Source organism: Zonotrichia albicollis, chromosome 33 (assembly GCF_047830755.1).
Source record: "Zonotrichia albicollis isolate bZonAlb1 chromosome 33, bZonAlb1.hap1, whole genome shotgun sequence".
Taxonomy (NCBI): Eukaryota; Metazoa; Chordata; class Aves; order Passeriformes; family Passerellidae; genus Zonotrichia; species Zonotrichia albicollis.
Genome location: NC_133851.1, coordinates 2,177,114 through 2,204,473, shown reverse-complemented (window position 1 = coordinate 2,204,473; position 27,360 = coordinate 2,177,114). Strand labels below are relative to the sequence as shown.

The 27,360-nt window shown below is 54.6% G+C and overlaps 1 protein-coding gene across 4 annotated transcripts in view; it reads right to left on the bottom strand.

Annotated features, from left to right (window-relative positions):
* The window catches only part of LRP1 (LDL receptor related protein 1), a 136,274-nt gene that overhangs the window by 21,834 nt on the left and 87,080 nt on the right, over positions 1-27,360 (bottom strand). Inside the window, exons 31-66 of one of the 4 annotated variants that reach the window (XM_074530904.1) lie at positions 27,146-27,240; positions 26,486-26,635; positions 26,236-26,376; positions 25,520-25,648; positions 24,169-24,300; positions 23,812-23,946; positions 23,607-23,736; positions 23,075-23,201; positions 22,689-22,840; positions 22,471-22,595; positions 20,141-20,512; positions 19,065-19,254; positions 18,190-18,394; positions 17,358-17,550; positions 16,438-16,563; positions 16,223-16,351; positions 14,837-14,956; positions 13,662-13,775; positions 12,911-13,060; positions 12,543-12,680; positions 11,952-12,068; positions 11,090-11,218; positions 10,899-11,021; positions 9,507-9,647; positions 9,241-9,428; positions 7,776-7,959; positions 7,503-7,588; positions 7,131-7,250; positions 5,463-5,650; positions 4,260-4,465; positions 3,262-3,450; positions 2,690-2,838; positions 2,214-2,307; positions 1,825-1,941; positions 1,029-1,148; positions 135-257 (exon numbers count right to left, since the gene is read on the bottom strand). In XM_074530904.1, the coding sequence (XP_074387005.1) occupies positions 135-257; positions 1,029-1,148; positions 1,825-1,941; positions 2,214-2,307; positions 2,690-2,838; positions 3,262-3,450; positions 4,260-4,465; positions 5,463-5,650; positions 7,131-7,250; positions 7,503-7,588; positions 7,776-7,959; positions 9,241-9,428; positions 9,507-9,647; positions 10,899-11,021; positions 11,090-11,218; positions 11,952-12,068; positions 12,543-12,680; positions 12,911-13,060; positions 13,662-13,775; positions 14,837-14,956; positions 16,223-16,351; positions 16,438-16,563; positions 17,358-17,550; positions 18,190-18,394; positions 19,065-19,254; positions 20,141-20,512; positions 22,471-22,595; positions 22,689-22,840; positions 23,075-23,201; positions 23,607-23,736; positions 23,812-23,946; positions 24,169-24,300; positions 25,520-25,648; positions 26,236-26,376; positions 26,486-26,635; positions 27,146-27,240 (5,327 nt within the window). The remainder of the gene's footprint in view (positions 1-134; positions 258-1,028; positions 1,149-1,824; positions 1,942-2,213; positions 2,308-2,689; positions 2,839-3,261; positions 3,451-4,259; positions 4,466-5,462; positions 5,651-7,130; positions 7,251-7,502; positions 7,589-7,775; positions 7,960-9,240; positions 9,429-9,506; positions 9,648-10,898; positions 11,022-11,089; positions 11,219-11,951; positions 12,069-12,542; positions 12,681-12,910; positions 13,061-13,661; positions 13,776-14,836; positions 14,957-16,222; positions 16,352-16,437; positions 16,564-17,357; positions 17,551-18,189; positions 18,395-19,064; positions 19,255-20,140; positions 20,513-22,470; positions 22,596-22,688; positions 22,841-23,074; positions 23,202-23,606; positions 23,737-23,811; positions 23,947-24,168; positions 24,301-25,519; positions 25,649-26,235; positions 26,377-26,485; positions 26,636-27,145; positions 27,241-27,360) is intronic. The other 3 variants (XM_074530906.1, XM_074530905.1, XM_074530907.1) reach the window with 3 other exon arrangements.

Sequence of the window (27,360 nt, the reverse complement as noted above, 5' to 3'; positions counted from 1 at the left end):
CAGAGACAGAACAGGGACTGAGCAGGGATCAAGAAGGGACTGGAGCAGGGACTTGCCACCCCTGCAGCACACAGAGGTGCCCAGTGTGGGCATCTCACACCGGGCAGAGCCCCCTCCCCACACAGGTGCCTTACTGCAGTTAGCAGGTTCATCAGAGCCGTCCACGCAGTCGTTGTCACGGTCACACACCCAGACCCGTGGGATGCAGCGCTTGGTGATGGCACACTGGAACTGGTTGGGGGCACAGGTCACCTCGGCTGCAGCAGGGAGAAAGGGGGGTCAGGAAGGGCAGCAGGGCAGGCAGGGACAGCCATTCCCTTCCCCAAAAACCAACTGTGGGGTTGGGAGGTGTGTGGGTGCTCCAGGGATCACAACAGGCTCAGGGGAGATGGAGCAGAGCCTTAAAACGGCTCCAGAAGACTCCAAGATATGAGGGGACAGGGAAGAGGCCACCAGATCCCTCAGCTGGGCAATGGGCTCAGCCCAAATACACTTAGAAGGATTTAAGGATTTCATTCCCACTAGGAAACAGGGCAGAGGCCACCAGATCCAGGCTCAGCCCAAATTCCACATCAAGGGATTTAAAATATTTAATTCCCATTAGGAAACAGGGGAGAGGCCACCAGATCCCTCAGCTGAGCAACAGCCTCAGCCCAAATCCATTTCAAGGGATTTTAAATATTTCATTCCCACTAGGAAACAGGGCAGATCCCTCAGCTGGGCAACAGGCTCAGCCCAAATCCACTTCAAGGGACTTAAAACTTCATTCCCACTAGGAAACAGGGCAGATCCCTCAGCTGGGCAACAGGCTCAGCCCAAATCCACTTCAAGGGATTTAAAGATTTAATTTATTTCATTCCCACTAGGAAACAGCAGTAGAGGTGATGGCAACAGAGGGTCTGCAGAGACCAGGGATATGGAGAAAGCCCTGGCACAACCCAGGGAGCCAAACACCCCAAGACACAGACCTGAACCCCTCAATCTGACCCACAGCAGCCCCCAGCTGACCCCCAGAGCCCCCCACTCACGACAATCCTTCTCATCCTCTCCGTCCCCACAGTTGTCCTGCCCGTTGCAGCGGAAGATGCCGGGGATGCAGCGGTTGGTGTTGGTGCACTTGAACTGGCTGGGCAGGCAGACGTGGATGTCTGGGGACAAGGTGACAATCAGGGTGTCAGAAACACTTAATCATGAGAATGATTCTATGCAGGGGCTTTTATTGAAGAGCTGGAGGCACCTCAGGGACCCAAACCTGGTGTTGGGAGGACGCAGGAGTGCCCAGAGTGTGCTTTAGATTTGGAAAAGAGAGCTCTGGGTGTCAGGGCTACAAACCCAAATCTGACCCCAACATGGCTTCGGGATGAACATGTTTTTATATTCTATCGTTCTATAACTTTCATGTTAATGATTGAACTTATATTGTTCTATTGTATACATAGATTTCATCCAAGCACGGGCTCCTCGTGGTCCCCCTCAAAATTCTAACATAGTTTCTCATGATTCTTCTCACATCTTATTTAATAATAAATATATTTAATTACTAAACTAATTACTAAATAAATATATTTAATTACTAAACAATCATCACATCTAACAATTATATAATTTATCATATACTGCTTACACAGGTGCAATTTCACATCATCTGGCAAACACAAAGCCTAACATTTTCAGTGTCTCTTTTTAACATTTTTCCAGGGCCCCACTAAGTCCAGCTTCTTTCTAATTCCCCGAATTTTATGATTTTAAAACCTTTTATTATCAAGGGGGTGACAGGCAGCATCTCCACGCTGTGGAGGGTCACAGGGGGACACAGGGACCTACCACAGTTGGCCTCATCCGAGTTGTCCTGGCAGTCGTTGTCGCCGTCGCAGATGAAGGCGGGGTTGGTGCAGATCCCTGTGGAGCACTGGAACTGCCCTGGCCTGCACTTGAACTCAGCTGTGGGGCGACACAGAGCCACAGGTTTGCTCTGAGGAACATTTTGAGGGCACATCTCAACCTCAAACCCCTGCTCCATCCCTCTGGTGTCATCTGGACACTGCCTGGACTCAGCATCCAATTCTGGGCTCGGGCACTGCTCCATGGGACAGATGTGTCCCACTGCTCCCTGAACTCTGTTGTGACTGACCCTCCCCTCCACGGGGCTGTCCCAACAGCCACCCTTGCTCATCCTGGGACACTTTGGGGCTGTGTCACCCCCTGGCACTCACGGCAATCCTCCGGCTCGTCCGACCGGTCCCCGCAATCGTCCTCGGTGTCGCATTTCCACCAGAAAGGGATGCACTTGTCGTTCTTGCAGACAAACTGATGGAGAGAGCAGCTCATGGATTTCAGGACAAACTGATGGAGCTCAGAATGGGGAGAGGGGACCCCAAAAGATTTCATCCCACTGAGCTCAGCCATGGGCACTGATCCCGTGCTGTCCCCTCTGGGCATTCCTAAATCCTGACCCAGAGCGAAGCCTTAACCCCACCCAGCCCTTGGGGTTTGAGGAGAGGGGTAAAAGAACATTCCAGAGATGGAGGGTCTCTGGCTCCACTTCAAACATGAAGTGCCACAGGAGGGAGGTGCTGCCTGCACCCAAACAACACCAGGGAGATCATGGCACGAGGGAACCGGACATGGGGAACACCCAGACAGGCAGGGACAGGAAAGGACAGGCAGGGACAGGCAGGCAGGAGCTTACCTGGCTGGCAGTGCAGTTGGACACGCAGGTTTTGCCATCACTGCCCAGGTAGAAGTTGGTGGGACAGGCACATTTGTGCCCCCCACCCGGGGAGAGCAGGCAGAGGTTGCTGCAGCCGCCATTGTTGGTCTTGCAGGGGTGGTTGGGAACTGGGGAGAGCAGGGTGACAACAGCAAGTCAGACCAAGCTGGGGACCCTCAGCGTGGCAAGACCCTTGTCACCCTGCTCCTGCTCCCCCTGCCCAACCTGGCATCCCCCCACATCCCTTTCCTGGGGTGGTTCCCCAGGACCCCCAAGCTGTGCTCCGTGAGAAATGAAAATGAGAATTTGTACTTCTATTTCTCCAAAGTATCCAGTCTTATTTGCAAGAATTTGTACTTCTATTTCTCCAAAGTATCCAGTCTTATTTACAAGGCCACCCTTTGCAACTTGTTTCTACTTCCATTTCTCTCTCTCTGTCCCATTCCATGGCATTTCCAAGCCAGCGTTTCTTATCTCAAGGTTTGCACACAGTGTGAGCTTTTTGTCAGGCTTGGAGAATTTTCTACAAATCCCTTTCCCACGTTGCTCACCGTCAGGCTGGCGGTAGGGGTGGTAGATGTGGATGTCCATGGGCCTGTGCAAGGTGCTGATCAGCAGGGTCTTGTTGGCTCCTGTTGTTTTGTGGGCTCGGTTGATGGATTTGGTCTCCCAGTCAGTCCAGTAGATGAAATCCTCGAAGAGGGTGAGCGCGAAGATGTGAGGGATGTCCTGGCTCAGCACTGAGAGGGGAATGGGTGCTCAGAGAGGGGCTGTGCCATGTTCCCCTTCCAAAAGGAAGCAGCCTGGACACAGAGGGGTGGCCAGAGCTGGGGACTGTCCCCAACAGTGCTGGCTCCCAGAGCCTGGACCTTCCCAAGGTGTGCTGGCACCCATGGAGCTCAGGAGCAGGCACTCAGAGAGGAGCTGTGCCACATTCCCCTCCCATAAAGAAGCAGCAAAAAGGACACAGAGGGGTGACCAGAGCTGGGGACTGTCCCCAACAGTGCTGGCTCCAACACCTGACCCAGAGCCTGGCTGCGCTGGCACCCATGGAGCTCAGGAGCAGGCACTCAAAGAAGGGCTGTGCCACGTTCCCCTCCCAAAAGGAAGCAGCCTGGACACAAAGGAGTGGCCAGAGCTGGGGACTGTCCCCAACAGTGCTGGCTCCAACACCTGACCCAGAGCCTGGAGCCCCCCAAGGTGTGCTGGCACCCATGGAGCTGAGCACTGAGAGGGGAATGGGTGCTAAGAGAGGGGCTGTGCCATGCTCTCCTCCTACAAAGAAGCAGCATGAACACAGAGGAGTGATCAGAGCTGGGGACTGCCCCCAACAGCTCCCAGTCCAACACCTGACCCAGAGCCTGGCTGTGCTGGCACCCATGGAGCTCAGGAGCAGGCACTCAGAGAGGAGCTGTGCCATGTTCCCCTCCCACAAAGAAGCAGCAAAGAGGACACAGAGGGGTGACCAGAGCTGGGCACTGTCCCCAACAGTGCTGGCTCCAACACCTGACCCAGAGCCTGGCTGTGCTGGCACCCACAGAGCTCTCACCCGTGTGCCTGTTGGAGCCATCCAGGCTGGCAAACTCGATGTAGTCCTCGCGGGCATCAGCCCAGTAGATCCTGCTGTTGATGTAGTCCAGGGTGAGCCCGTTGGGCCAGGTGATCTTGGTGTCCACGATGACGCTGCGGTTGGTGCCGTCCATGCCGATCTTCCCAATCAGAGAGTGGTCACCCCAGTCTGTCCAGTAGAGGTAGCTGGGGGTGAAACACAAGAGATGGTGAGCTGGAAACCACAGAAATTCCTCACTGTGAGAATCCCTGGCACAGGATGTCCAGAGAAGCTGTGGCTGCCCTGTTCCTGGAAGTGTCCAAGGTTGGATGGGGCTTGGAGCAACCTGGGATAGTGGAATCCAGGAGCAACCTGGGATAGTGGGGTGGAACAGGATGGTGTTTAAGGTCCATTCCATCCATGACTCTGTGATAAACAGAGGGGCACAGGCACAGGGTAGGGAAAATCAACCCAGAGGCCAAAAGGGAAGGCTTGATGCCATCTTCCAACCTCTGGGACAGCAGCAAGATGATCACAGCCCCTTTCCCCAAACCCCAGGGCATGGAACAGGATGGTCCTTAAGGTCCCTTCCATCCATGACTCTGTGATAAATGGAGCTGCATGGCCATAGGGTGGGGAAAAGCAAAACATCCCAGTGTCCCAGTGCCCAAGAGGGAAGGTTTGATCCCATCTCCCAACCTCTGCAACTACAGCAAGATGACCACAGGGCATGGAGCAACCTGGGACAGTGGAAGGTGACTGCCCACAGCAATGAGGCGGAACAAGATGGTCTTTAAGGTCCCTTCCATCCCAAACCACCCCATGACTCTGTGATAAACAGGCACAGGGTAGGGAAAACCATCCAGGTGTCCCAGTGGCCAAGAGGGAAGGCTTCATCTCATCTCCCAACCTCTGGGACTACAGCAAGATGACCACAGGGCATGGAGCAACCTGGGATAGTGGAAGGTGACTGCCCACAGCAGTGGGGTGGAACAAGATTGCCTTTAAGGTCCTTTCCATTCCAAACCACCCCATGACTCTGTGATGAACAGGCACAGCGTAGAGAAAACCATCCCAGTGTCCCAGAGGCCAAGAGGGAAGGCTTGATCCCATCTCCCAACCTCTGGGACAGCAGCCAGATGCCCCCAGCCCCTTTCCCAGCCCAGCCCAGAGCAGCAGGTGCTCAGTCCCCCGGGCTCTCACCCGTTCTGCACGTCCACCACGAGCGCGCGCGGCTCGCGCAGCCCCGAGTTGACCAGCACGGTGCGGTAGGCCCCGTTGAGCTTGGACACCTCGATGGTGTCCCGGCCCTTGTCACACCAGTAGAGGTTTCCTCCCACCCAGTCCACGGCCAGCCCGTCAGGATTGCTGAGCCCAGTGCGGTGAAGGACCTGCCAGGAGGAGTCAGAGGTGATGGGGATGAGCAGAAAGAACCAAACTTTGTCTCAGGGGTTATAGCATCCCCACTCCCCAGCCCAGACCTTCTTCATCACTCCCTTCTAAGGTTTAGATGGGATATTGGGAAGAAATTTCTCCCTGTGAGAGTCCTGGCAGAGGTTGTCCAGAGAAGTTGTGGCTGCTCCAGATCCCTGGAAGTGTCCAAGGCCAGGCTGGATAGGGCTTGGAGCAACCTGGGATAGTGGAAGATGTCCTTGCCCACATCAGGGGAGTGAAACTGGATGAACTGAAGATCCCTTCTGTCCCAAATAATTCAATTTAAAAGCTGTTCCTCTCTAATATCATCCTAATCATTAAGAAGCTATGAACCAGCCAGGAGGAGTCAGAGGTGATGGGGACGAGCAGAAAGAACCAAACTTTGTCTCAGGGGTTACAGCATCCCCACTCCCCAGCCCAGACCTTCTTCATCACTCCCTTCTAAGGTTTAGATGGGATATTGGGAAGAAATTCCTCCCTGTGAGAGTGGGGAGGACCTGGCAGAGGTTGTCCAGAGAAGCTGTGGCTGCTCCAGATCCCTGGAAGTGTCCAAAACCAGGCTGGATAGTGCTTGGAGCAGCCTGGGATAGTGGAAGACGTCCCTGCCCATGTCAGGGGAGTGAAACTGGATGATCTTTAAGATCCCTTCTCCTCCAAATCATTCCATTCAAAAGCTGATCCTCTCTAATATCGTCCTAATCATTAAGAAGCTATGAACCAGCATTTGCCTTTTAAGCTACAGAAAGAGGGCTCCTCCCCTCCTTAATGGTATTCCCCAACTAAACCCCAGCCCCTGATTTTTTATCATGTTCACTTCATGACTCACTTTGTCTTTAATTATCCAACCCAAACTTCTGTCATTTGTATCAATAAATCCCCCCTCTTTGACAACTCCATAACTCTTCCCCCAACCTTCCTTGTTATTTAAATTCTTAATTATATAATGTTTTAATTTTTTATTTTTATTATTTAATTACTTTAATTATTTAAATTTATTTTAATTATTTAATGTTATAACTCACTTTATAAGCTTCTTGACCAATCACACAAAGCAAAAGCACATTGACAGTAGTTCTATTTAATTACCATAAGCACAGGTACCTTTTGTTAGAACAATGCTTGCTTACTTCCAATACAATACTTACTTGTAAGCCTTAAAACACAACACACAGAGCTCCATTATTAAGCTTTAACTTTCCTAATATCTTCCTAGACAAACTTTCTGCAGCTTAGAGAGCTATTCAGACAAGCGTTAATTCACATTGTTCTATTTGCCCTTGCTTTTTCTACAGTTTAAATAATTTTTCTGCTGACCTATCTCATGGCTGCTGCTTAGCTCTGCTCACAGTTCTGCTGTATCTGAGGCCTGCCTTTTGCAGCTTTCCCCAAAAACCCTCTGGTTTTCCCTGTAATTCTGTGGATTCCCCCAGTCCCCACCTGGACGTTGCTGCCGTTGATGTGCATGCGGCGGATCATGCTGCCCTGCGTGGTGACATCTGTCCAGTAGATCATCTGCTCCCTGTAGTCGAAATCCAGAGCCACAGCGTTGTTCAGCCCCTGGAGAGCAGGGAGGGAGAAGGGTTGCAGCAGCCTCAGTGGCTGCCGTGGGTTCTGGGGGGTTTTATAAAGCCCACAGCCTCGCTGCCTGCTCCTTGCTCACAGTGACATTTAGATGGATCTGCCATTCCCCTGAGAAGCCAGGAGCCAAAACTCCTCAGCTGGCAGCTCCTGTGTCCTTCAGGGCTTGCTCCATCCCCAGATCCCCTCCATATGGAGCTGCTGTGCCTCCTGCTCTCACCCATCCCTCACCTGTTTGAGCAGAGTGTAGTTGGAGCCATCCAGGTTGAGCTTCCTCAGATAATAGCGGTTGGCGAAGATGAGGAAAGGTTCTTCATCTGCACAGGAAAAAGAGGAGAAAAGTGGCACAAGGGGAGCACTGCTGGGACGTGGGCAGAACCCTGCAGACCTGCCACCCCTCCCTCATGAGCTGGGGGCAGCCATTCACCCTCCAACTGCAGCACCATGAGCATCCCCATGGTCACCAGGAACGCCCTGAGCTCTGCGCCCACACCTGGCTCTCACCTGTGACAGCCTTGCAGCTGGTGGGGTTGTCAGGTCTGAGCTTGTAGCCCTCGGTGCAGAGGCACTTGTAGCTGCCCAGGGTGTTGATGCACTTCTGGCTGCAGGGGTAGGTGGTGGAGCACTCGTCGATGTCGATGCACGTCTTCCCGTCGTCCTTCAGCCGGAATCCGGGACGGCATCTGCACTGCAGGAGCAACCAGGAGCTGTCAGACACCTCCAGGGGAGGAGGTGGCAGGTGCTGGGAGGTGACAAGTGTCACCATGGGACATGCAGACTCAGCAAGGACAGCTGAGATGCACAAACAGTGCTTGAAGAGACCGTGTCACGTCCCTGGCCCAGCTGGCACAGGACAGACACAACCCGCACAGGAGGAGGAGGAGGAGAGGGAACAGCAGGAGCTGTGCCAGGGGAGGTTTAGGCTGGATATCAGGAAAAGGTTCTTCCCCCAGAGGGTGGTCAGACAGAAAAGGTTCTTCACCCCAGAGGGTGGTCAGGCACTGCTGGCTGGAACAGCCCCAGGAGAATTTGGACAATTCTCAGGCACAGAGTGAGATTGCTGAAATCCTCTGGTACAGGACAGACACAACCCACCGAGGAGGAGGAGGAGGAGGAGGAGGAGGAGGAGAGGGAACAGCAGGAGCTGTGCCAGGGGAGGTTTAGGCTGGATATCAGGAAAAGGTTCTTCCCCCAGCCACTGCTGGCTGGCACAACCCCAGGAGAATTTGGACAACTCTCAGGCACAGAATGAGATTGCTGAGATCTCCTGTGCAGGAGCAAGAGTTGGATTTGTGGGTCCCTTCCAATTCAGGGCATTCTGTAATTCCACAATCTCTGCAGCCAGCCCCCCCACCCTGTTGGGGAAGATGAAACAGGAAAGACTTATAAATATGATTGCCTGGCAAAAGATTTTTGAGATCGTGGAAATTATAAGCGAGATTGAAATGAAAGCAAGCTTTGAGATCCTTTAGTTACTGAACAACTGGAAAACAATGGTGTGGCTGCTGAAGGTGATCCCCTTTTGATGAAACAACACCCTCTGCTTGCAGACAGCTCCAAGGGTCAGAGCAGACCCTACAGCTTGGCAAAAGGGGTCCAAAGAGGAGTTTTTAGGGTTTAAAATGTAACACAGTATGGTAATGTAGTGATTCTTATAGGCCGTATGGAAATGCTGTAGGATCTGTGTATTGGACTAGATTGGTTAGTGAGAATCGGAATATTCAACACAGAAGATGATTTATTGTATTTTAACAGGAACCTCGGTCTCTCATCCTCTTTACCTCTCTCTTTACCTCTCTCCCTCTCTCAGGCCTGCTCTGAGCTGTGCCTGGCAGCTCCCAGCAGCTCCCTGCACTTGTCCCTTTGCAATAAACCCCAAATTCCACGCCCTGGCTGCAGAGATCTCTCATCTCCATCCATCCCGACCATGCAACCCCCCTTGTTCCTACACCACCCCGTGTCCCCCTACCTTGTACCCAATCTTGAGGTCCTCACACTCCTGGGAGCAGCCACTCAGCTTCTTGTTGAGGCACTCGTTGATGAAGCAGTTGAGCTCGTCGGAGCCGTCGGCGCAGTCGTTGTTGTTGTCGCACAGCAGCGCCTCGGAGATGCAATTCCCGTTCTTGCACAGGAAGAAGGAGTCGTTGCACTTGTTTTCTGCAGAGAGGGGGTGGCAGTGATCAGTGCTGGGATTCCATTATCCCCCCCAGGACCCCAGCAGGTCCCCACAGGTACCTGGGCTGCTGCAGCGTGGGTTTTTGGGGGCCTCATCCGAGTGGTCGTGGCAGTCGAACTCGCCGTCACACTCCCACTGCCGGTTGCTGAGGCAGCGGCCGTTCTGGCAGCGGAACTCGTGGGGGCCACAGGTGGGATATTCTGGGGGAGGGTGGGGGGCTCAGCCAGCAGCCCACCCTCCTGGGGCTGCCAGAGCCACCGTGGGGACACTCAGAGAGAGGAACCAGAGAGCCAAACCCTCCTGAGCTGCTGGGAGTGATGGGGACAGCACAGAGCAGCTGGCGTGGGACAGGGCTGCCCTGCACACACATGGAACTCTCTGTGGGTTTGGATCTCTCTAGGGTTTGAATCTCTGTCGTTTTGGATCTCTCAGGGTGGGTTTGGATCTCTCTGTGGGTTTGGATCTCTCGGGGTGGGTTTGGATCTCTCAGGGTGATTTTGGATCTCTCAGGGTGGGTTTGGATCTCTCTGTGGGTTTGGATCTCTCTGTGGGTTTGGATCTCTCGGGGTGGGTTTGGATCTCTCAGGGTGAGTTTGGATCTCTCTGTGGGTTTGGATCTCTCAGGGTGAGTTTGGATCTCTCAGTCAATTTGGATTTCTCTGTGGGTTTGGATCCCTGTGTGCGTTTGGATCTCCCTGTGAGTTTGGATCCCTCTGGGGTTTGAATCTCTCTGTGGGTTTGGATCCCTCTGGGGTTTCAATCTCTGTGGGTTTGGATCTCTTTGTGGGTTTAGCTCTGTGTGTGTGTTTGGATCACTCTCTGTGGGTTTGGATCACTCTCTGTGGGTTTGGATCTCTCTAGGGTTTGAATCTCTGTGGGTTTGGATCTCTCAGTGGGTTTAAATTTCTGTGTGGGTTTGGATCTCTGTGTGGGCTTGGATTTCTGTATGGGTCTAGATCTCTCTGTGTGGGTTTGGATCTCCCTCTCCCTGTGGGTCTGGATCCCTCTGTGGGTCTGGATATCCCTGTGGGTTTGGTTCTCTCTGTGGGTCTGGATGTCCCTGTGTGGTTTGGATCCCTCTGTTCGGGTTTGGATCCCTCTGGGTGGGGTTTGGATCTCTCCAGGGTTTAAATCTCTTGGTGGGTTTGGATCTCTCAGTGGGTCTGGATCTCTCTGGGTGGGTTTGAATCTCTCGGTGGGTTTGGATCTCTCAGTGGGTCTGGATTTCTCTGGGTGGGTTTGAATCTCTCGGTGGGTTTGGATCTCTCAGTGGGTCTGGATCTCTCTGGGTGGGTTTGAATCTCTCGGTGGGTTTGGACCTCTCTGGGTTCCCTCTCACCACACTCACACCAAACCCCTCTGGGGTGATGAAATCCCTCCCAGGGCACTGTCCCAAAGCCCATGAGGACCCAGCAGGGCCAGTGCCCACCCAGGGTCCCACAAACACCCACCACATTCCGGGGACTCATCAGAGCCATCACCGCAGTCATCGTCATGGTCGCAGACAAAGTGCTTGGGGATGCACTGCCGGTTCCCACACATGAACTCCCTCTCATCACAGGTGTTGTTGTACACTGCAAAGGGGCACTGTCACCACCAGCCCCTGGCAGCCCCCAGGCTCCCCCAGCCCCCAGGCACTCACAGCAGCCAGCAGCGAGGGTCTCATCAGCCCCGTCAGCGCAGTCCTTGTCCCCGTCACACAGCCAGCGCTCCGGCACGCACACGTAGGTGCCAGGGCACTGGAAGGATCCTGAGCTGCAGGTGGTGAGCCCTGGGGAAGGAAAGGGCAGGATGTGTTACAGTGCAATGTAATAGCCTGTTTTAAACTCTCTTGCTGAGTGCTGTCTGTCAATCTTGGCATTCCAGAAAGGGCATTATCATGTGATTGGCAAAGTTCAAAAGATGCCTCTCAGCCCTGGGGGACATTGGGTCATCCAGGTGTCCTTTGTCCCTTTGTCCCTCCTCTCCTGTACCTGGTTGGTGGCTCCCTACCCCTTCCCTGCCCCTCTCCCTGGGGTTAAAGGAACAGCAACCACAGGCTCAGGGAGTTCTGTTGGAGCTGGTGCTGCATTCAGAGGCCTGTGGGCCAGAACAAAGCTCTGGATCCAAACCCTCCATCAGAACCGACTCCTTTCCTTCACCACGGCCTTAAAGCTTCTCCACCAGAGGTAAACCTGAGCTCCTGCAAGCCTGGACCTGTCCCAAGCACCCAGCTGCAATATCCAGCCAGCAAAAGGTGTCTCTGGGGTGAAACCACCACAGCTGCCACCTTTGGTCAAGCAGCAAGGGCTGGGTAAGCCCAGGCACGTTCCATCCAGCTATATTGGTATTAATTCCAATAAAAATGGAGCCCCATCACCCCACTGCTGGAGCCCCAGCAGATACAGATACAGCGAGAGCACAGGTGGGAGAAGGGATGGGCAGAGGCAGGAACACGGATGTAGGAACATGGTGATGGAGCAGGAAGGGAAGGAGATGGGGAAGAAGGGCTGGAGCAGACTCACGGCAGCGGCTGTCCTCATCAGAGCCATCCCCACAGTCGTCAGCCCCATCACACACCCAGAGCTTGGAGATGCAGCGATGGTTGTTGCACTCGAACTGCACAGGGTAGCAGAACTTGTCTGGGGGAGGAGAAGAGGAGGAGATGGAGGTCAGAGGGAGGTGATAAAGGGAGGAGACACCAGCAGAGCATGGCCAGGCTGGGCCAGCTGGGCTCCAGGAGCCCAGGGGGTGTTGTGGTGTTGTGGTCCCACAGGGATGGTGTGGGACTCGCTGGTGTGGACCTGAGGAAGATCCCCAGCTCCTGAGCTCTGTTTGGGGCTTGTTCCAGGAGGTTAGAACTAAAAGTGCAGCTGAGGGGAGCCATAACTGGTCCCATTCAAAAGTGCTACAGACATTTGTGCATGTGCTGAGCAAACCAGCACACAAGGACATTTACACTGGTCACAGCTAAAACCCCAACAGTGTGGAGTAAAACCACAAAGGGGGAAGAATCTGGGGTCCGTGCTTGGCAAATGGACGTCAGGGAGAGAATAAGGTCCTGCCCACCCTGCAGCACCGCCCTGTGCCCCAGCCCAAACCCTGAGTGTCCCCACCCTGCCGCTCACTGCACTGCGCCTCATCCTCGCCGTTCTCGCAGTCATCCTCCTTGTCACAGGTCCAGGTCATGGGGATGCACCTCCCACTCGGGCAGGCAAAGTAGTTGGATGGACATTTGGGCTTCCTCCCACCTACTTTGTGATGGAAACATCAGTGAGGACGACAGCACAGCCACATCCTGCCTTCCTCCCAGCCCAAAACTGAAAGATTCCTCCCCAAAATCCCCCTGAGGTCCCAGCTCCCTCCAGCACCATCTATGCAGGAGAACAACAGTCCCAGTGGGCAAACAAAGCCTCCACAGCCCAAGCAGACCCCAAAGGGGCATCCCTGTCCCCCAGAGCCCCCTGTGCCCTCCTGCTCTCACCGGGGCAGTTGCGCTCGTCCGAGAAATCGCCGCAGTCGTTGGCACCGTCACACACCCAGCTGGGGGCATAGCACAGCGACGTGTGCTCACACTTCTGGAACGTGGTGCCCTTCACCCCCAGCCTGAAGTAGCTGCTGCAGTCGGTGGCAGCTGAGAGGAATCACAGAAGGAGCTCCGGTGACACAGCAGGAGCCACGGCAGAAGCCCCCTGGTCTGGCTCCACCACGTGGCACTGCACCCTGCCCTGCTGCCAGAGCCCCCCACACCCCACAAACCCCCAGATGTGCCCCACACACCCCCAGATATGCCCCACACATGCCCAGAGCTGCAGGGATCCAACAGGTTTTGGGGTGCTGAGCATGGCACAGAGGGGCTGAAGGGGAGGGCTGGGACTGCCTCATCCCAGGACTGGAGCAGGACCCTCCTCTCTCCCCAACCCACCACGTGGCACTGGACCCTGCCAGAGCCCACCACACCCCACAGACCCCCAGATGTGCCCCACACATGCCCAGAGCTGCAGGGATCCAACAGGTTTTGGGGTGCTGAGCACCAGCAGGATCCAAATGGTGTTGGGGTGTTTCAAAGGGGCTGAAGGGGTGGGTTGGGGCTGCCCCATCTCAGGACAGGAGCAGGACCCTCCTCCCTCCCCGACCCATCCCAAATCCCAAATCCCAGCTCCCTGCTGCCAGCCCTGAGAGCAGGAGCATCCCCAGAGCTGAGGAGGGGCCAGGGGCAGCAGCTGGGCACTCACTGCAGTTCATCTCATCAGATGCATCCTCGCAGTCGATGAACTGGTTGCAGCGGCTGGAATTGCCGATGCAGGTCCCGTCCCGGCAGCGGAACTCGGTGGCAGCACAGCTGGTCTCTGCCAGGGGGGAAAAACCCCCATAATCCATGAGGGAGGGTCCCCATATGCACATCCACACCTCCCCAGTGCCCACACAGCTCTGGGATGCTCAGAGTGCTCCCAGACTCTGCCTGGCTCACGCTCTCCTGGCACAACCAGAGCTGGACAGGGCTCTGAGGAGCTCCTGACTGCCCCTGTCACTTTGGAACAGAGCAGCGTCGCAGACAACTTTCATGAAAAATCCTTTTCTTAGGATTTTTCCTCCTGAGAAGCTGAGAAGCCTCAGGAACAAAATGTAAACATTGATTATCTGCTGCTGTGGAATGCAACAGGTGCATCTGTGATTGGTCTCATAGAGTTGTTTCTAGTTAACGGCCAATCACAGCCCAGCTAGCTTGGACTCTCTGTCCAAGACAGAAGCCTTTGTTATCATTCTTTGCTATTCTATTCTTAGCTAGCCTTCTGATGAAACCTTTTCTTCTATTCTTTTAGTATAGTTTTAATGTAATATATATCATAAAATAACAAATCAAACCTTCTGAAACATGGAGTCAGATCGTCATCTCTTCCCTCATCCAAGAGCCCCTGTGAACACCATCACAGAGCAGACCCTGCCGGGCAGCCTGAGCCCCTCTCCCTGGCACAACCAGAGCTGGACAGGACTCTGAGGAGCTCTTGACTGCCCCTGTCAGTTTGGAACCAAGCAGATCCTGCCTGGCACAACCAGAGCTGGACAGGACTCTGAGGAGCTCCTGACTGCCCCTGTCACTTTGGAACCGAGCAAACCCACCCTGCAGCCCCCAAGGGAATGCCTGGGAGCCATGAGGAGCAGTGACATTACACCCCTGGCTGTCAAACCCCTCTCTGGGAAGCTCTGAGTGCTGCCCACCCATACCCAGGAGTTTTTCCTCTCAGCTGTCACCGCGAGCTTTACAAACCAGCACAAGCTTGACCTTGACTCTCCGTTAAGCCCTGCCTCTGCTCTGCTCCTGTCAAGCTGACAGTAACTCCTTCCTGAAGCTGCTGTCCCTGTCCCAAGCAGCTGCCAGGGGCTGGCTGGGGGCCAGGCAGACACTCACTGTTGCAGGGCACCTCGTCCGAGTTGTCCCCGCAGTTGTCCACGCCGTCGCACCAGTAGCGGCTGGCGACGCAGCGCCCGTTCATGCAGTGCAGGAAGCCCTTCTTGCACTTACGGCTGCCTGCCGGGGAGGAAGAGGAGGAGGAGGAAGAGGAGAAGGTGAGGAGAAGGAGGGCAAGCACCCCTGAGGGTCTCAGATCTTTGGGGAGCTTACAGCAGGGGAAGAAACCACAGAGAACCAACAGGGAACCTATTCCCTCATGCAAAAGGATTAGGGAACCTATCCCTTCTTGCACTTCTGACTGCCTGCCAGGGAGGAAGAGGAGGAGGAGGAAGAGGAGAAGGAGGGCAAGCACCCCTGAGGGTCTCAGATCCTTTGGAAGCTTCCAGCAGGGGAAGAAACCACAGAGAAGGATCAGGGAACCTATTCCCTCTCAGATCCTCAGGGAGCTTCCAGCAAGGGAAGAAATCACAGAGAAGGATTAGGGAACCTATCCCTTCTTGCACTTACAGTTGCCTGCCAGGGAGAAAGAGGAGGAGGAGGAAGAGGAGAAGGAGGGCAAGCACCCCCGAGGGTGTTAGATCCTTGGGGAGCTTAAAGCAGGGGAAGAAACAACAGAGAAGGATTAGAGAACCTATTCCTTCTTGCACTTACGGCTGCCTGCCAGGGAGGAAGAGGAGGAGAAGGAAGAGGAAGGTAAGAAGGTGAGGAGGAGGAGGGCAAGTACCCCCGAGGGTATTAGATCCTTTGGGAGCTTCCAGCAGGGGAAGAAATCACAGAGAAGGATTAGGGAACCTATTCCTTTGTGCAGAAGGATGAGGGAACCTATCCCTTCTTGCACTTCTGGCTGCCTGCCAGGGAGGAAGAGGAGAAGGAGGAAGAGGAGAAGGAGGGCAAGCACCCCTGAGGGTCTCAGATCTTTGGGGAGCTTCTAGCAGGGGAAGAAACCACAGAGAAGGATTAGGGAACCTATCCCTTCTTGCACTTACAGTTGCCTGACAGGGAGAAAGAGGAGGAGGAGGAAGAGGAGGAGGAGGGCAAGTACCCCTGAGGGTATTAGATCCTTTGGAAGCTTCCAGCAGGGGAAGAAACCACAGAGAAGGATCAGGGAACCTATTCCTTCTCAGATCTTTGGGGAGCTTCCAGCAGGGGAAAAAAACACAGAGAAAGATCAGGGAACCTATTCCCTCATGCAGAGGGATTCGGTTTAGTTTGGCGCCACAGTTGGTATCTTCTCTCTCACAAAGGTGGGATCTGCCTGTGATCACCTCTCACCTCCTCCCTGCACTGTGCCTTGCTGGCACTCCCAGCTCCTGCTCTTCTAACACAAGCACATTTTCTGCCAAGGTGTGTGGGTGAGCAAGGCAGCAAGAGGAGGAACCTTACTGCAGTAGGACTGCTTCTCGTCCGACTTGTCCTTGCAGTTCACGACGCCGTCGCAGGTGCGGCTGAAGTCGATGCATTCTCCATTCCCGCACTCAAACTCCTCATGCACGTTGCAGGTGGAATTCACAGCTGGAAAAAGCACAGGAAATGTCAGCTCTGCCAGGCTGAGATCAGCCTCACCCCTTCCTCTCCTCATTCTGTCCCATCCTCCTCACCTTTGCAGGTGAAATCCTCCTGCAGGACGCGCTCCCCGCGGCAGGAGCAGTTGACGTGGCCCTTGGGGGTGAGCAGGCACAGGTCCTGGCAGCCACCGTTGTTCACCCGGCACGGGGACAGCTCACCTAGGACAGAGGGACACTGGTCACACCAGGGATGGACCCAGCAGACCCTCCTCCTCCTCCTCCTCCCTGCTGTGGGATCCCTCCCCAGGATCCTCCCATGGGGCTATGGAGGGTGTAGGGGGCTGGAGGAACCTGGTCTCCCCAGATTTTACAAGGAAAAGCAGGAACAGGGCAAATGCTCTCTGCCCTCAGCCTGCACTGGGTTTGGGGATGGACAATTCTGGTGTGAGAGTCATGAGGGGGCAACAACAAGCTGGGAAGGATAGGGGGGATGGATTCCCAAAAGGCTAAGAAGGATTGGAGGGTGGATTCCCAAAGGGCCAGAATGGACAGAGAGATGGACATCCATGAAAGGATGGTGGGATGGGTTCCCAAAGGAACATGATGGACAGTGGGACTGATTCCTGAAGAGCCAGGAGGGATGGTGGGATGGGCTTGCAAAGGACCATGAAGGACAGTGGGATGAATTCCCAAAAGGCCAGGAAGGACAGAGGGATGGATTCCTGATGAGATGGATTCCTGAAGGACCATGGTGGACAGTGGGATGGATTCCCAAAAGGCCAGGAAGGACAGAGGGATGGATTCCCAAAGAGAATCCAACGAAGCATGGTGGGATGGGCTCCTGAGGTCCCAGAAAGGACATTGGGATGGGTTCCTGAAGAGTCATGAAGGACAGAGGGATGGATTCCTGAAGTTCCACGAAGGACATTGGGATGGGTTCCCCTCCCCTAACCCTGCTGCCAGGCTGAGGAGCAGAGCTCAGGGAGCCTGCAGGGACCCCAGAGGGTGCTCACAGCTGTCGGTGTCGTTGGCCACGGCGATGATGCCCATGGGCTGCTGGGGGATGTCCACTCTGAGCAGCTTCATGTCGGTGCCCACGTATTTGTTGGCACGCTGCACGGCCCGGCGCACCCAGTCTGTCCAGAAGATGTAATCCCCATACACGGCCAGGCCAAAGGGGTGCACGGGCTCCGACTTCAGGATCACCTGCCAGGCACAGAATCGTGGCATGAGTTGGGTTGGAAAGGGTAAAGTCATCTCTTCAAACTCATCTCGTTCCCACATGGGTGGATACACCTTCCAGGGTTGCATCCAACCTGTCCTTGGACACTTCAGAGAAACCCTGAGGTTGGAAAAGATCTCCCAAGATCAAGTCCAACCTGTGACTGACCCCCTTTCAGAGCACTCAGTGCCACGTCCAGCAGTTCTTTGGACACTTCCAGGGATGGTGAAGTGTCCACTTCCACCACCAACCTGGGCAGCCCCTTCCAACGTTTAGAAATTACTTCTCGTGTCCAATCTGGATTCCCTGCCTCAGTCCAGCAGTTCCTTGGACACCTCCAGGGATGGTGACTCCACCACCAAACTGGGCAGCCCCTTCCAATGTTTAGAAATTCCTTCTCATGTCCAACCTGAACCTCCTCTGATGCAGCTTGAAGCCAAGTCATCACTTCTCAGGGACACAGCCCAAGTGGGAGGAGGAGGAACCCATTGTGGGGTGCAGCCCCAGAGCCCTCCACACACAGAGTGACCTCCCCAGCCCCAGGAACATCTCTGCTTCCCTCTGCCCACACTCCAGCCCCAGTTTGGACACCCTCCTCCCCACCGCCCTGTCCTCAGACTCACGTGGCGATGGGAGCCATCATATTCGCAGCGCTCAATCTTGTCCAGGGTGGCATCAGAGAAGTAAATCTTCTCAGCCTTGTGGTCGATGGCCAACCCGTTGGGCGTCCGTATGTCCTGGTCGATGATGATGAGGACGTTGGCGCCGGAGAGGGTGGCCCGCATGATGCTGGGGTGCTGCTCGTTCCAGTTGGTCCAGAACATCAGGCTGGGAGGGGAGGGACACAAAACACCTTTGGAGCACCAGCTCAGCCCATCCCTCCAAGGCTGGGAGGCTTCCAGGGACTGGGGGATGCATGGGATATCATTACCACAAAAAACGAGTGGGAAGGTGCTGCAGCCAGCTGGGAAATGTGGCACCTCATGGATGGGGATGGGATAAGGGGTTTGACACCCAAGGCCTTTGGAGCCCCAGCTCAGCCACATCCAGGCTGGCTCAGCCCATCCCTGCATGGCTGGGGGGCTTCCAGGGACTGGGGGATGCATGGGACAACATTCCCACATAAAACCAATAGCAAGGGGGTGAATGAGGGTGCTGCACCCCGTGGATGGGGATGGAACAGGGGGTCTGGGAGGGACACAAAACACCTTTGGAGCCCCAGCTCAGCCACAGCCAGCCTGGCTCAGCCCATCCCTCCATGACTGGAGGGCTTCCAGGGATGCATGGGACAACAGTCGCACATAAAACAAGTGGGAAGGGGATGAATGAGGCTGCTGCACCCCATGGATGGGGATGGGACAGGGGGTCTGAAGCTATTTATGGGGAGGGGGCTACAGGGTCTTTCCTCCCTGGGGATCCTGTGCAGGGATCCAGAGCTTCCTCCCCACCACCATGTGGGTCCCTGGGGGTGCTGGCTGGACCCTCAGTGGTCACTCACTTCTGGCACTCGTCCAGCACGAAGGCCCGGGGGTGGTCATCCCCTGACATGGTGATCACAGTCTCCCTCTCGAAGGCCCCCAGCCTGCTCTGGTCCACCGTGTGCCGGGTGATGGTGGACGTGGTGTAGCTGGTCCAGTACAGGGTGTCCCAGCCTCGGTGGTAGGCCAGTCCCTCCACTGAGCCCACGTCTGTGGGGACAGAAAAGGTCACAGCCAGCCCTGAGCATGGTGTACAACTAAAAAAATATTTAATTTTTAGGGTAAAAAGTAAAAAAAAAAAAAGTATTTTAAAAAGGCGTCTCTGGGGTGAATCACCACACATCCAGAGAGCCAAAAGTGTCTATGGGGTGAAACACCACAAATCCAGCTGGCCAAAAGTGTCTCTGGGGTGATCCAGCCAGCCAAAAGTTTCTCTGGGGTGAAAACACGACACATCCAGCCAGCTAACTGGGATGAAACCCCACACACCCAGCCAGCCAAAAGTGTCTCTGGGGTGATGCAGCTGGTCCAAAGTGTCTGTGGGGTGAAACACCACATATCCACCTAGCCAAAAGTGTCTCTGGGGTCAAACACCACACATCCAGCCAGCCAAAAACATCTCTGGGGTGAAAACACCACACATCCATCTAGTCAAATAATGTCTCTGGGGTGAAAACACCACACACCCAGCCAGGCAAAAATGTCTGGAGTGAAACACCACACATTCAGCTTAGCCAAAAGTGTCTCTGGGGTGAAACACCACACACCCAGCCAGCCAAAAGTGTCTCTGGGCTGATCCAGCTAGCCAAAAATGTCTGTGGGGTGAAACACCACACATCCAGCTGGCCAAAAGTGGGGTGAAAACACCACTCATCTACCTAGCCAAAAGTGTCCCTGGGGTGAAACACCACACACCCAGTCAGCCAAAAATGTCCCTTGGGTGAAACACCACACACTCAGCTTAGCCAAAAGTGTCTCTGGAGTGAAAACACCACAATTTCCGCCTTTTGGTCAAGCAGCAAGGGCCAGACAAGCTCAGACACATCCCATCTGGCAATATTGGTAATATCTCAATAGAGAACCCCCTGCCACTCACTCTCCACGATGGTCTTGCGCCCCGTGCCATCATCATTGATCTGCTGGATGTTCCCGAAGTGGATGTCGCTGTAGAAGATGCGGTTGCTGCCCTTGGAGCCGTAGCGGTAATCAAAGGCCAAAGCGATGACATTCTTCATGTGCTCGGCGTCCTCGAAGGGCTTGATGGGCGCGTTGAGGTTGTTCTCATCCGACAGGTGGATGCTCTTGAGGATGGTGCGCTCCGAGTAGAGCAGGTACCCGTCGTAGTCGCGGCAGCTGACGCCATCCTCCGAGAGCATCCCGTGGGCGCAGGCGCACGTCCTCTGCCCGCCGCCGCGGAACAGGCACAGCTGCTGGCAGCCCCCGTTGTTCTGGGCACAGACGTTGGTGCCTGGATGTTGGGGAAGGTGAAACAGGAAAGGCTTATCAATAGGATTGTCTGGCAAAAGGTTTGGAGAATGTGGAAACTGTAAGCGAGATGGAAATGAAAGCAGGTTTAGGCGAGCCAGGGAGGATCGTGACTGGACAGGCACACAGACGGACAGGTGAGGATGTTGGGGAAGGTGAAACAGGAAAGACTTATAAATAGGATTGTCTGGCAAAAGGTTTTGAGAATGTGGAAACTGTAAGCGAGATGGAAATGAAAGAGACTTATCAATAGGATTGTCTGGCAAAAGGTTTTGAGAATATGGAAACTGTAAGTGAGATGGAAATGAAAGCAGGTTTAGGCGAGCCAGGGAGGATCGTGAATGGACAGGCACACAGACAGACAGGTGAGGATGTTGGGGAAGGTGAAACAGGAAAGACTTATAAATAGGATTGTCTGGCAAAAGGTTGTGAGAATGTGGAAACTGTAAGCGAGATGGAAATGAAAGAGACTTATCAATAGGATTGTCTGGCAAAAGGTTTGGAGAATATGGAAACTGTAAGAGAGACGGAAATGAAAGCAGGTTTAGGCAAGCCAGGGAGGATTGTGGATGGACAGGCACACAGACAGACAGGTGAGGATGTTGGGGAAGGTGAAACAGGAAAGACTTATCAATAGGATTGTCTGGCAAAAGGTTGTGAGAATATGGAAGCCATAAGTGAGATTGAAATGAAAGCAGGTTTAGGTGAGCCAGGGGGATCACAGACAGACAGACACACAGACAGATACACAGAGAGACAAGGTGAGGACGTTGGGGGAGATGAAACAAGAAAGCCTTATAAATATGATTGTCTGGCAAAAGATTTTGAGAATATGGAAACTATAAACTATAAGTGAGATTGAAAGTGAAAGCAAGCTTTGAGATCCTTTATTTACTGAACAACTGGAAAACAATGGTGTGGCCGGCTGAAGGTGATCCCCTTTTGATGGAACAACACCCTCTGCTTGCAGACAGCTCCAAGGGTCAGAGAAGACCCTGCTAGATTGGCACAAGGGGTCCAAAGAGGAGATTTTAGGGTTTAAAACTGCTCCAAACAGGAGTTTTTAGGCTTAGCAGAAGGAGTCCAAAAAGTAATTTTTAGGGTTTAAAATGTAACACAATATGGTAATGTAATGATTCTTATAGGCTGTATGTAAATGCTATAGGATTTGTATCTTGTACTAGATTGGTTAGTGAAAATCAGAATATTCAACACAAAAGAAGATTTAATGCATTGCAAGGAGTACTTTGTCCTCTTACCCTGTTGAAGATTGCAATGCAAGTTGTTTTCAATTACCATCTGTATGGCAGATTACCTTTGTCAAGTGAGCAGTTTGCTTTATCTCTGAGTGACCACATTCACACCTCCCTCAAGAGAGGACATCAGCTGATAACAGCTATTGAATGTCACTGCATGGCTGATAAGAACTACAGCATCTCATTGTGAGATGCTCCGCACAGGGGGAGGAGCCAAGCATTCCTACCTGGATACAATCCGAGATTTCAAACATTCCTACCTGGATATAACCTGAGGTTTCAAACATTCCTACCCAGATATAATCCAGAGGTTTTGAGACACCAGCATGGCTTCTCCACTGGATTCCCCAGAGGAGCAGCAGCTGCCTCTCCCACTGGATCTTCAGAGGAAGAATAAATCCTTCTCTACAGGATCCCTGCTCCAGCAGAACCACCCCTGACACTGCAGGAGGGCTGCAGCCACAATTCCAACGGGACTGCTGCCAACACCCCGACCCACAGGGTGCCAGGTTGGGTTCTGACTCTGTCAGGCACTTTCAGTGCTCAGCACTCCTGGAGGACAGAACAGGCTCAAACCATGGAGGAAGAACAGGCTCAAACCACAGTGTAACACGACTCCAATGGGGACAGAGTGATCCCAACCCTATTCCCCACATGAAGATCTGCCCCCCATGCTCACACCTACCCTTCTGCCGGGCCCTGTTGAAGACTTTGATGTCCTTGAGCTGCACACCAATCCCAGTCCTCAGGGACACCGACTCGGTGGCGTTGTCCTTGTTTCCTCTTTTGATGGAGCCGTTGGCATGGGTCCTGAAGGAGGACATGGTCACCAAGGACCCTTCCCCACCTTCCCACCAGCTCCCCCCATCCTCCACAGAGCCCCCAGCCCCTTTGGCACCTCACCTATCACTCCAGTAAATGTATTCCTCAAAGACTGACACGGAGAACATGTCCATGTTGTTGCTGGACAGGACAACCTCTCTGTTCTCACCCGTCTCCAGGTCAATCCGTTCGATTTTGTCTGTCCGAGCATCACACCAATACAGCTTCCCATCCTGCAGGGGAGAGACAACATCCCAGTTGGTGTGGGGGCAGAACCATCCTCTGCACCTCTGGAGGATGTCCGGGGGTTCAGAGCACCTTGGAAAACCCTCCTGAGATTCTGGAGCCCTGAGGAGGGCAAGCATGTCCCCAGCAGCAGGGCATGGTCACAGAACCATCCAGGGACCATCCAGGGACCATCCAGGGACTCTGGGGCCTGGTGCCATCCTCCCAGGTGCCAACTGTACCTCGTAGTCCACGGAGATGCCGTTGGGCCAGCTGATGCTGACGTTGACCAGCACCATCCTCTCGGTGCCGTCCAGGCGCGAGCGCTCGATGCGGGGGTACTGCCCCCACTCTGTCCAGAACAGGTACCTGAGGGGACAGCAGGGATGTCACCACAGGTTTGTCACCACGAGCAGCATTGACCCTTTGAGTAAAGGACAGACACCACCTCATTCATCCCCCACACCGGGCTTCAATCCAGACCCTGCCCAACCACACACATCACATGCTCTGCATCTCTATCCAAACTCCTCTGCTCTCCCTGGGGCTCTGCCCAAAGCTGAAGCGACTAAGGAGGCTCCACTTGGATTTTCTGAGGTTCTGACACCCACCAGGTCCCAAGGGGCCCCCAGGGAGTTCAGTTCATCAGTGAAAGGAGGATTAAATCCAAGGTTTGGACTCCTTGGTGTGTGCACACAGCTCTGCTGGAGGTGCTGGGGGTCTCACGCTGTGCCCACCCCACAGGTGATGCCCCTCTTTGGGGCAGCATCTCACCCCTTCTCTGGATGGACTGTGATGGCCCGTGGCTTGTCCAGCCCTTGTGAGATGACCACGTAGCGGAAGGAGCCGTTCAGCCTGGCCACCTCAATGACATCAAACCCCTGGTCCGTCCAGTAGATGTTTCCTGCAAGAGGGGATGGTGAGCCCCCACACAAGCCCCCCTGTCCCCTCTGTCCCTGTCCCCAGAGCCCCATCCCACCTGCAATCCAATCCACAGCAATGCCCTCCACGCGGCCAATGCCATTGGTCACCACGTCCTCACGCCACGTCTGGTCCCTCTTGGCTCGACTGATGGTGCTCAGGCCCATGTCCACCCAGTAAATCGTGTCATTCTCTGAGAGAGGGACAAGGAGGCACGAGGGGATGAGTCAGTGACCACCTCTGGTCACTCCAGAATGGTAAAAACCTCCACCCTGGAGCCCTGAAATTCTCCCTCACGTGGCGCTGCCAAGGGGGCATTCCAGGGTGCCAAAAGGGTGATGGTGATGTCCCCCTCATGCCCCCCATCCCCTGTCCTGTCCCCAGCCCCCCTGTCCTGTCCCCAGCCCTGCATCACCTGCGTGGAAGTCGATTCCCACAGCCAGGGAGGTCCCCGACACCGGCACCAGAGCGTCCGACTTGTCATTGGGGTCCAGGGGGATGCCCCGGATGCCCTCGTGCACTGAGTACAGCAGGAAGGAGCCAACACCTGCAGCACAGGTGTAGGGACAGTCAGACACACCCCAAAACCCACAGGCTGTCCCTCCACCATGGAAAACTGGCGAGGAGAATGAGCCTGGCAGGGCTCTGCAGACACAGCAACACTGGGGGCTACAACCCTGGCACAATCCTGGTCCTGCCCTGCTCCAGGGGGCACGAGTGGACCCCCTTCCCACCACCCACCACCCCCACCCCCTTGGCAAAGGCTCCACAGCTCATCTGGGTCAGGGCAGCACTTGTTATTCAGCCCCTGGCCTGACCCAGATGGTGCAGAGCTCTGCCAAACCCCCCCGAAACCACCCGGAACATTTTGCACACAAACAGCCTTTGAGAGAGAGGCCCTGGCAGTGCCCGAGGGGATGGCACAGAACAAAGTGGGCATGGGAGATCTGCAGAGTGAGGGATGTGCCTGGCTCTGCTCCCAGTGTGCCCAGCCTGCTGCCCACAGACAGGGTGCCACCTCTCCCTGGGAGGGTCACAGGATCACAGAATCAATCACAGAATCAATCACAGAATCAATCACAGAATTAATCACAGAATCAATCACAGAATCAATCACAGAATCAATCACAGAATTAATCACAGAATTAATCACAGAATCACAGAATCACAGAATCAATCACAGAACACAGAATCACAGAATGAATCACAGAATGAATCACAAAATCAATCCCAGAATCACAGAATCAATCACAGAATTAATCACAGATACACAGAATCACAGAATCAATCACAGAATCACAGAATCATGAGGTTGGAAGAGACCTCTAAGATCATCAAGTCCAACCTATGCCCTAACACTTCAACTATAGCACCAAGTGCCATGTCCAGCCTTTTTTTAAACACATCCAGAGATGGTGATTCTGCCACCTCCCTGGGAAGAGCATTCCAGTACTTTATTATTCTTTTGGTGATAAATTTCCTCCTAATATCCAATCTATACCTTCCCTGACATAGCTTGAGACTGTCCTGTTCCAGTCCCCTCCACCAATGGCCCCACACTCATCAGGGACAGCCCATGCAAGGGGTCTTGATGCCACCTGAACCCACAACCCCTCCAAACCTCCAGTGTCCCTCTGGTGCCCTGCAGTGACATTGGGGAGGAGCCCATGAGCAGCCAGAACAAGGGGCCACCAGCTCAGGTGGCCACAGGCATGGTTGGGGTGGCCACAGGGTGGTTCAGGGAGGGGACAGAGACAAGTACACACCTTCACAGGACTGCTGCCCACTCTTGAGGCTGTAGCCAGCAGTGCACATGCAGGAGCGGGAGCTCTCCGAGGTGGGCAGGCACAGCTGCGAGCAGTCGCCGTTGTTCTGGCTGCAGGGGTTGGTCCCAGCTGTGGCACAGAAAAGGGGGTGAGGGGGTACAGGGGGCACCCACCAGGGCTGGGGCAGCACCCACACGAGGTGTGAGTGCTCTGCACCAGCCTGGGATGGGATGGGATGGGATGGGATGGGATTCATGGGATGGGATTCATGGGATGGGATGGGATGGGATGGGATGGGATGGGATGGGATGGGATGGGATGGGATGGGATGGGATGGGATGGGATTCATGGGATGGGATGGGATGGGATGGGATGGGATGGGATGGGATGGGATGGGATGGGATGGGATGGGATGGGATGGGATGGGATGGGATGGGATGGGATGGGATCCAAGGGATGGGATGGGATTCATGGGATGGGATGGGATGGGATGGGATGGGATGGGATTCATGGGATGGGATGGGATTCATGGGATGGGATGGGATGGGATGGGATGGGATGGGGAGAGCAGCCAGCACAGGCTTGGCACGAGGGCAAGGGCAAGGCTTGGGCCAGCTGCCAAGGACTCCAAGGGGCTCCAAGGGATGGAGCCACCACAGAGGGGCTGAGGAGCTGCCCAGCCCAATGGGGTCTCTGCCCCAGGAGCCCACACTGACCTTGCTGGATGCTCTCATCGTACACCTTCATGTGCATCACCAGCGTGGTGCTGTTGCGCAGCACCGTCACCTCCGAGCCATCCTTCTTGTTGCAGGTGCCCATCCTCTCCGAGGCCTGGTCAGCCCACCACAGCTTGTCCCCTGTGGTGGTGGGGACAAAGCAGGAGCATGTGGCAGCATTCCTCATCAGCTGAGGTGGGCAGGAGGGTTTGGGAGGGAGCAGGAGACGGGAAATGGTGTCCCCCCTCACCCATGATGGCCAGGGCGGTGGCCTTGCTCAGCTGGCTCCTCAGGGACTCGATCACCTCCAGGTTGCTGCCATCCAGGTCACACCTGTTGATGGTGCCGTTGCCAGAGCTGATCCAGTACAGTTTGCTCTCTGGGTAGTCGATGGCCAGGCCTGGAAAGGATGGGAATGTCACCAGGCTGGTGGCACGCAGGGACCGTGACAGACTGGGAGGTGGGATGGGATGGGATCCATGAGATGGGATGTGATGGGATCCATGGGATTGATGGGATCAATGGGATGGGATCAATGGGATCAATGAGATGGGATCAATGGGATGGGATCAACAAGATCAACAGGATCCATGGGATAGGATCAATGGGATGGGATGGGATAGGATGGGATCAATGGGATGCTATCAATGGGATCAATAGGATCAACAGGATCAATGTGATCAATGGGATGGGATGGGATCAATGGGATCCATGGAATGGGATGGAATGGGATGGGATCCATGGGATGGGATGGGATGGGATGGGATCCATGGAGAGAGCAGGCAGCTGAGGTCATGGTGACCCAGCACAGGACAGCTGCCACCTCCCCAAGGAGCCAGAGTGGGAACTTGAGGCTCTGTAGCACAGCAAGGCGAGGTGGGGGATCCTGGGGGCTATGGGGGGTCCATACCAACAGGTCCCTTCTGGTTGGTGAACAGCAGCGTGCGGTTGCTGCCATCCATGTTGGCCACACTGATGTTGTCCCCATCTGTCCAGTAGAGCTTCCTGCAAGGTGAGGGGACAATGGGTGAGGGGCCATGGTGCCAGCAGCCCCCTGCACCCTTCCAGCCTTGCAGAGCCCCTCACCTGCTCGTGGCACAGCCTGGGCAGCCCCATAGCCCCTTG